At 44.1% G+C, this 9,838-nt stretch overlaps 1 protein-coding gene across 1 annotated transcript; it reads right to left on the bottom strand.

Moving 5' to 3' along the window:
* Positions 1-409: 409 nt before the first annotated feature.
* LOC141452288 (uncharacterized) lies at positions 410-5,635 on the bottom strand. The gene has a single exon (XM_074124262.1). The coding sequence runs from the start codon at positions 5,633-5,635 to the stop codon at positions 410-412; it is 5,226 nt and encodes a 1,741-aa protein (XP_073980363.1).
* Between the last annotated feature and the right edge of the window lie 4,203 nt (positions 5,636-9,838).

The following is a 9,838-nucleotide window of genomic DNA, read 5'->3' on the forward strand; positions in this document are numbered from 1 at the left end:
CAAGGTGCAAAGTTTAACTTTTTTGTTTGCTGTTAGGCAGCAAACAGCATAGACTGTAGCCCTTCTAGAATTTATTTTAATATTTTAAATTATAATTTAACTTCGGGTACAGTACACTCCAAAACTTATAATGTGGCCTGAACATACCGCCCACCAAAATTGTATTAAATTTTCCAAGATCTATAGTTCATTGTGAAGCAGCGAGATCCGCGGAAGATGGCCTATTCTGGTTCAAGGGGTAGTAAGGCTAGGAGAAGGAGTTTACCAAGGGTTGTAAAGCTGCAGTTCGGTCGCTATGGAAAGACTTGATAGATTGAAATGAAAGTTAAATAAAGGGAATGATATGGATGCTTGGCATCAGTAAGCAAGCTGGTGCATTGCGCACGGCTTGAATGTATTAATTTGATAGTTAGGATTGTTGGTTAAGAGGCGCCAAAGGAACCAATTTGGCTACGGGCCTCTTGTAGGTGCCGGTTTTAGTCCGTATCGTAACTACCCGGACTATACCGTCGCTGCCGGGATGTGTTTCTGTGACTCTAGCTAATGGCCAAGATTTCTGTGGGGAATTGGGCTCTTTGAGGATAACCAAATCTCCCACCAGAATATTAGGGGTGCTCTTTAGCCACTTCTGGCGTTGCTGGAGGAAATGGAGGTACTCCATGCGCCACCGATTCCAGAAATGCTGCGTTTTGTCCTGAATAAGTTGCCAGCGCTGAGATAGTCTTGTGCTCCCAGGAGAGTGCTCCTCGGGTAAGGCGGTTATGGATCTTCCGATGAGGAAGTGCCCTGGAGTCAGACAAGCTATGTTATCTGGGTCGGATCCCATAGGTATAAGGGGTCTAGAGTTGAGGATGCCTTCTATTCTGCAGAACAATGTAGCCAGTTCTTCGTAAGTAAGCGCGTTCTCCCCAATCACCTTGTGTAAGATGGTTTTACAGGACTTGATGCCGGCCTCCCATAGCCCTCCAAAGTGGGGAGCTGAAGGTGGATTGAAAGACCACTCAATCTCCTGAGGCACGGTATATTGAGTGATCCGTTCTTGCGCTTGAGCCGACCTAAGTAGCACCATTAATTTTCTGAGGCGATGAGCCGAGCCGATGAAATTTGTACCACAATCCGAATAGATGTGCGCCGGCTTTCCTCTTCTGCTGACAAAGCGTTCGAGTGCTGCCAGAAAGGCGTCAGTTGTGCACTTGGATACTAGTTCCAGGTGCACGGCTTTAGTGGACATACAGACAAATAGGCATAAGTATGCCTTCCCGAGAGCAGCCTTTCGCCGCAAGGATTCACGTATGTAGAACGGACCTCCAAAATCTACGCCAACGAGAGCGAACACCTGCCCCTCCTCAAGTCGTGAGGAGGGCAGATTGCCCGTAAGGGGAGCTTGAGGAGCACGCGTTGTCTTGTAGCATGTAACGCAATGGAAGACGCGGCGGCGAATTATTCCCCTGGCTCCGGGGATCCAGTACCTAGTCTGCAGCATGGCTTGGAGCGCTGTGCTTCCTGCATGCAGATAGGTTAAATGATAATGATCAATCAACAATTGTGTAAGGTGAGATTTGGAGGGGATAATGTAAGGATGCTTGGCATCATATGGGAGGCGAGAGTGTTCGAGTCGTCCACCCACCCTCAAAAGGCCTTCCTGGTCAATGAATGGACGCAGGGAGGAAAGGGATCTAAGGTTTACTACCTTACCGTCAAAGGTCACATAGCAGCGTTGTGCAAGCTTTACAAGAAGCTTTCCGGCCTTCCTATATTCGGGAAGCGATATAGGGCCAATGGGCAGTGCACGGTGTTGCAACTTGTTTATGAACCTTAGGACATAGGCAGTGCTACGCACCAGCTTGGGGTACGTACTGAAACGCTCAATCCAGTCGAATGCGTCTGAGTCAGATGTGGTATTGAGCGCGGTGATGTTTTTTAATTTAAGTTCAGGAAGAGGTTGGTCGTGTGGAGCGATTGGCTCGAGCCAATTACTCGGTATGGTACGCAGCCAAGAGGGCCCCGCCCACCATAGAGGATGGTGGAGAAGTTCACCTGGAAGAGTGCCTCGCGATGCGCAATCTGCAGGATTTTCCTGGGATGGCACATACTTCCATTGGTTTCTCTGGGTATTGTCCAATATAGCGACAATTCTGTGGGCTACGTACGTGTTAAGCAACTCTGGTGGAGTGGAAAGCCAACCCAGCACCACCTGAGAGTCTGTGAAGAAGATGGATTCTCTGATGCCTAACCTGGTCACCAGCCCTTGACATGAGTGGAAGAGCTTGCTGAGAAGTAATGCTCCACACAGCTCTAGGCGCGGGATTGTGGTTGGCTTGATGGGTGCAAGCTTTGTTTTTGCCTTGAGCAGGGATGCTTGGACACCCTCGGGAAGCGTGGCTAGCAAATATAGAACAGCTGAATAGCCTCGCTGTGAAGCATCGCTGAAACCTACTATTAGGTGTAGCGTGGCGTTTGGTGACGTGAAGTGGCGGCGAAGCTTTATTTCGCTTAAACAGCTAAGCTGGTCTACGAACAATTGCCACTTGTTCACGATTTGTGAGGGGCCTACCTCATCCCAACCAATTTTCGCTACCCAAAGATCCTGGAGAAGCGTCTTAGCGAAGAAAATTGCCGGGGCTAAATATCCCAGGGGGTCATAGATGCGGGCAATGGCGGATAGGATCGCTCTCTTGGTGAGTTTCAAAGGTGGAATGCGTATTTGATATGAAAGCACGTCCTCGCTGGGGCTCCATTGAATGCCGAGTATCTTGATAGCGTGGCTATCGTCGGACAGGGCTATACAGGGATCACCAATTTCATCCTCGCGGAGAGTATGCAATAAATCTAGGGAGTTGGAGGCCCATTTACTCAAGTGGAAACCTCCCTTGCCCAGCAGGGTAACGAGTTCTTCTTTAAGGCGCATGACACCCTCGATGGTCGATGCCCCAGTGGCGATGTCGTCAACGTAAATATCCTCGAGTAGAGCTCTTGAAGCTAGAGGATATGAGTCGCCTTCGTCATGCACCAGCTGTTTGAGGGTTCTCTGGGCCAAGAAGGCAGAGGCCTTCTCACCATAAGTGACCGTACATAACTCGTACTCTTGCAGGGGTTCGTCTGGGTTGAATCTCCACAGGATGTGCTGATACTTTCTGTCGCTTGGATCCAACAGGATCTGGCGATACATTTTGACTATGTCGGCAATAAAAACGAACTGATGTACGCGCAAGCTAGTGATGACATCGCCTATATCCAGCTGTAGCTTAGGACCAGCAAACAGATGATCGTTTAGCGATCCACCTCGAGTGCTGCATGATGCGTCAAATACAACGCGTAATTTCATCTGGCCATTCTGTTCTTTGTATACCGCATGGTGAGGAATGGTGTAAAGGGAAGTGTCCGAAGGGGCTACCTTCATGTGGCCTAATGTTAGGTATCCCATCATGAAGGCATGATACTGCTCTTTTAATGAGGCATTTCTTTCGAGCTTGGCTTCCAAGTTAAAAAACCGGGTTAGCGCTTGCTGCCTGGGGTTATCCAAGTTACAGATGGAATCTTTGAATGGTAAAGACACTATGTAGCGTCCCTCAGGGGTTCTACTATGAGTAGAAATGAAATGGGATTCGCAAGCATTTTCTTCCTCTGACACAATGCGTGCTTTAGGCAGTTCTTCCACTTCCCAAAACCTTGCCATGATGTTCTCCATATCACTAGTGGAAGGCGCTAATAGAGTGGATGACTCTTGGCATAAGGTGGAGGTTTTAGTGGGGCCCGCTGCCACAAAACCGAATATTGTTGGAAGTAGCTTAGGTGAATCAGGACCTAACGTAAGGGGCTTCCCTTTGATTATGTCATAGAATAGATCGCCTCCTAGCAAGAATTCGATTGGAGCTGGCTTCCAGAATTCTTCGTCGGCGAGTACATATGATCTATACAAATTTAGCAATTCGGAAGGAAGTTGCTTATGAGGGAGAGGGCCAGTAATGCGCGTGACTACTATGACCTCTGGGGCAAAGTCTGCGCGAAGATCTGAGTAGAGCGCTGATCGAATGTGACAGGTCAATTTGCCCACTATGCCACTAAGGGGTGCCTGACCAATGCCGGATATGCATTGTGCATAGGGCTGCGGGATCAGGCCTAACCTCGTAGCGCAGTCGAGGGTCATAAACGAGTGCTGACTTCCATTATCAAGGATCGCGCGCACCCTTTGGTAACTGCCTTGGGCGGATTGCACTTCAATCACAGCTGTGCCCAACAGAACCTCTGTGTGAATGTTTTGAGTACCCAAGGTTATGCCGCTAGTACTTGGTACTGTAGAGGATGCGGAAGGAGTAGGTTGTGTTGGAGGTTGCGAGAGGTGCAGCCAAGTATGATGCATTTTAGCGCAAAGCTGGCATCTTCTTTGTGAACTGCATGTATCCTTCCCATGCTTAGCGGAAAGACAGTTGGTGCAGCCCTTCCAATCCTTTAGCAGCTTGATGCGCTCTGAAGGAGAAGCCTTGCGGAAAGGGTCACATTGATATAGACCATGGGCCGATTTGCAAACAGGACATGATATTCGGGCAGCCTTAGATGAATCAGGATACGTTTTCTTCCTTTGTAATGGCGGATTGCCTACAACCTTGTTATCAACAAGAAGAGACGCATGAGATGTACCTCCCCTTCCGTTTGTCGGAGGGTGACTAGCTCGCAATGGATTTGAGGGAGGGCCTGAGTCCTCATTAGTTAGTTCCGAGGACCTCCACTCTATTCTAATAAAATCTATAAGATTTTGATAGGTGGGAAATTCTGTGCGCGCGTACTGCGTTTCAAAGGCTGTCCTTGTGCCCTTATCTAAGCAACGGAGGACCAGATAGAATAATAAGTAGTCGTCCGCTTGAGGAATTTTTAACTTCCGGAAGGAATCGATGCACTCAACAACAGTAGTCAGTAGATGCTTAATGGAATTGGAAGTTGGCTTGTTTTTAAGAGGGGTATAATCCAATACCGTCTTGAGGTATTTATTCGCCAATCTGCGCTTGTCATTATAGGTGGCATTGAGCAAGTGCCAGGCTTGAGAATAGTTGGCCTCCTCAATGTCTATCCCCTTAATTAAGGTGAGGGCTGGACCCTTAAGGCATGAAATAAGGAAAAGAAACTTTTCAATTCCAGATAAAGAAGCATCTGAATGAATAAGGGCAGTGAAAGTGTCGCGAAAGAGCGGCCATTCTGCCTGGTTCCCATCAAAGGTAGGAAGATTTATCTTAGGATACTGAGCTCTTATAATACGTGATTCGCTTAAGGTTGAAGCCTGGCCAGATGCTGGCGCAGGAGCTGCAACAGGAGTTGGATTCATGTGATGCTCATATATGGCGCTAATTTCATAATAATAGCGTTTCACAGTCTGCTGTAATTGTTTATCTTGTTGACTGGGAAAGAGGCTAGTTAACTGCCAGGAGAGTACTAGCTCTATTATTTTATCCCATGTAGACTGGAAGGTGTCAAAATAAGAATCTAACTTCTTGTACATACCCTTGAATAGAAATAATTGGGAAGGGTCCTCAGTGATGGATCGCCCTTGTTCTAAAAGAGCTTTAATCTCATGAGCTAAGTTTTGAAGTTTTGACTTCAGATGAGTGAACTCTGCGGTTCGTTCGGGGGTAAGGCCTTCCATTCTGAGCAATAGAATTGATGAACTGCTAGAAAATCAAAATAAAATCCCTAGAACCAGAAGAGAAATGCGGAAAGTTGAAGTAAACACAAAGCAATTATATGAAAATGCTGCCAATAGTTAAATATTTTTTCTGCGATGAGCGGAAGGGAGATATGTTATGGCCAGCGTACAATAAACAGTATTCCAGAAAGATAAATTCTGTTTTGAGAACTAACTATTAATAAACAAAGGGCTAAATGAGCCAAATATTATAAACTATAATCAAGAATGAATACAAAACACTTTTTAAAATGAAGAAATAATAGAAATAATTATTATTGAATTAAATGTAATTCGATTAAATTATTAATTGCGTTTAAACAATTCAAAATTTATAATAAAGTCTAATGTAGACGTAAAGAATTAAGTGTAATTCAATTAGATTTTTAATAGCGCTTGAAGCTCACAATTAATATTAAGTCTAATGTAGACGCAAAGGTTTAAGTGGTAATTGTGGTTTTAAATAAATATAATAACTGAATGATTGGTAATGCCCAATAGTTATTAAAGAATAATTTGTATACTTCCGGGATGCCGGAAGAGAGAGAATAAAAGTAGAATCAGACTGTACTAGTTCGCGGGGCGAGAAAATGAAATAAAATGAAATGAAGTAAATATTTGAATAAATATTTATTATTATGATTATTAATTTTTATTATTATTATTATTATTGTTGTTGTTAATAAACATTTACTATTCGGGCAGTGCCGAAATGTAGGGTTTGTGTCCCTGTTCGGGCGCCAGAAAATGTCGGGGCGTGATAGGGTTCCGTGCGGAACCTTACTATTTCCGCACCCTGTTTAAAGAAGGTAGGCCCAATGGGGATTGGAGGGTCCTTAAATACAGAGAAAATGACCACAATTACCACTTAGCACTTATAATTATAATTGAAGTTAAATTATAAGGTTGGAATGGATGCCCAAAACATAAAAATGTGAAAATAATTATTTTATGGAATAAAAAGTAAAGTAAAAAAGTCTAAATACCGATTTGATGCTGGTGAGAATCGAACCTGCGGTGTGAAGCGTTAGTGTCAGCAGTCGCTCACGCTACCATTAGGCTAAGCCGCTGGCTATATATGGTGTGCTTCTCTACGGACGATAATCGTAGGTATGCGCCTGCTGGACGCCGGAACTGCTCACGTACATGTACGAGGCGTTATCGTAGGCGGAAACGTTCGAGCCTTCCACTACCGCACTTGCACTCACTATTTTGTTCTTGATTTGCAAATTAATAACAAAGACGTTGTACTTGCACAAATATAATTATAACCGTTGTAATTGTACAAGTATAATCATAAACGTTGTAATTGTACAAAACGTAAGTATAAGACAATGCAAAGAAATTGAGCAAGGGATAGGCGAGGTAAACAATACTCCGACTAAGCCCTGATGTCTGCTCGTATGTGGCTGGCACCGTACTACTACTGAGTACTGACTCTTGTTGCTGGGCACAGCAACAAGGTGCAAAGTTTAACTTTTTTGTTTGCTGTTAGGCAGCAAACAGCATAGACTGTAGCCCTTCTAGAATTTATTTTAATATTTTAAATTATAATTTAACTTCGGGTACAGTACACTCCAAAACTTATAATGTGGCCTGAACATCCGTCATTTTGTTTCCTTACACTTTTTGGCTTTCCAATAATTGATTTTATAAATTGAGCTAGTTTAAATGAGCATTCATTACTAAATGTCCCATTTTTCTTCTTTACAACAAAGAACCTTCCCCAATTGTCTTTTTCCAGGTCTATAAACTTCATCTGTTCTGATTCAAAAATCCTCTTGTTGCCGCCCCTGGCTTTCTTCCTTGGCGGGGAAGAGGGGCTGAATGGTTGCAACGTAACTTGCATCCCAGTTAGCATTTTTCCAATTGAATTGTCCTTGTCCATGCCTTTCCGTTTGCCGTTACTGTCTATCGAAGGAGTGAGAGGGATTATTGTAGGAGAGGGAGTTATAGTGGGAAGGATAGCTGAGGAAGGGAGAGGATTATTATTGGTATAAGTTGTTGGAAGGGATGGTGTGGGGTTAGGATGGGATAGTGGGGTAGGTGGTTTTGTTGGGCCAGGCCCAGAAAGGGGTTTTAGATTATTCTCCATAATAACCTAATGTGATTCATCGAGGCACGTGGTCCCGCCTCCACGGACGCTCAAATGGACCCGGTTACTGTCCGGGTAGACCATCGCACCTCGACATAGACCGGTGCCACGGAAGACAACGTTCCGGTACCAGGTACCGACCCGTGCCCCCGTGACCCCCTTCCTACCCCTAGGAACCTGTCTGAGACAGTGTTCCCTAGCCGATTTCCTGAAGTAGGGGTATCCTCCAGGTGGAGCTCTCGGGTGAAGCCGAGGCCAAAGGCATGTGTTGGGATAAGAAGCCCGCAGGTCAACGTCTCCCTCAATGCCCAGGATCCTCTTTTCCACCCTAGCCCCAAAGCCTCGCCACGGCACGCGAGGGAGAGATATTTATACTCCGTCTCTCGACGAGTGCGTGTCCTTGTTCGTGCAGTGTGTGTAGTCGTCTGTGAAGTGTGAATGTTAAGGTGTGGGTGAGGTGTGTGGTGGGGATCTCGAGTTTACCTGTGGGTTCGCTAAACCCAAGTAGCTGCACACATCAACTACCTCTGCAGGTCCTAAGTGTAGTGTGTGAGTGTTAAGGAGTGTCAGTGTAAGTGTTGAAGTGTTGTTAGACTGGGGTACCCGCAGGGACGCCAAGCTCCCTGAAGAAGTGGCTAGTCCACTTCCCCCTACGGGGATTAGTATTTATTATAAAAAATATCTACTGAATAAGTCTTTAAACAGATTTGTTTATATCAAATTCCATCGTCAACCTAATTAATGGAAATTTGAGGATAATCAGACAATACTAAGTGAGTAATGTTTGGAAATGTTTTTGGAGAAGTTTAGGGAGCGAATAGGAATGAGCCAATATAAGATGCAAAGCTGTAGTTCAGTTTAAGAGGTATCGTTTCTCGATTAACCTCGGACTTCCTCAAACGATTGTAAGTCGATCTTAGGCTGCTTGGTACTTTTAGCGAAATAATGGGAATAATGGTTCATCGTAGATATGAGCGATGATCTTGAACGAGAGTTTTCGATAGCTTTTTATCTGCTTGTTTAGGCTTGCATTCTTTGATGATATTAAACTCATATTTTAGGCGCGGAAATATACTTCAGGCGAGCAACTCAATATAGCTAAGCAGCCATTTTATGGCAACTAAAGTGAAACCACTTTCCCATCTGTTTCTTATCTGGAAGGCAGTGAAGTGTTAGTACCCCATCAGAACACGTATAGAGAGGTGAACGTCGAAAATAGGGGCCATGAGTCACAAAATGAGCCACCACCAAAAAGAGAACTAAGAGATGTATAATTAAGTACTTAATTTGCAACTCGTTGTTCAAAGTTATCGTTATCAGTTACTAATCAAAGAAAGCCCTTGGACTGCAAACTTTTAATCTCATTACGAATTAATGGTACGATCTTCCTAGCCAGCTTCGTTCAGCTCACTGTCTGATGGATGTACAGAGGCCGGCTGTGCGTTTACAAAAATTCTGCACTCCAATGATCTCAGATGTTAGCTCTCAGAAAGTAAATTAAGGGGGAAAAACCCCCATTTTTGTTAAGAGCAAGTGACAGTCGGAAATATCGATATCTGAACATTCAAGCACTATTATATCGTTGTTGTCCTTCACATGGATGGCAAGATTAATTTTAATTTATAAAGCATGAGGGAGAGTAAAGCGTTTACTTAATGCCCAGTTCAGCATGAACATGGGTATAAGAGCAGCTGTCTAATGCGGGTCGCATGTAGCCCGCAGGCTGCATCCTATCGCACTCTATTCTCTCCCTTGCACTAACGGAGTACCTATTGCTACATTGGAATGCAAATACTTTTAAATTTTAATGAATCATTTAATGTTATTCACAAATAAACTCATTTCCTTTCATGGAGCATCACAATAATCCTTCATTTAACTCGTTAAATGTTTAATCTAACTGTTGCTGTAATGATTTAGAATAGTTATGATGATGTAGTTGATCACATAACTCTACTAATTTATACTACCCTGAAGCTAGTGCCCCTGAAACAAATTTGCCGAAACGTTGGTATAAAAAAGAAATTTGTCTATAAAAATTTAATTGACCACTCAATGTTTCAAAGAAA

This window comes from Rhodnius prolixus, unplaced genomic scaffold (genome assembly GCF_049639745.1).
Source record: "Rhodnius prolixus isolate KJV_2025 unplaced genomic scaffold, Rpr scaffold_3, whole genome shotgun sequence".
In the NCBI taxonomy this organism is placed as follows: domain Eukaryota; kingdom Metazoa; phylum Arthropoda; class Insecta; order Hemiptera; family Reduviidae; genus Rhodnius; species Rhodnius prolixus.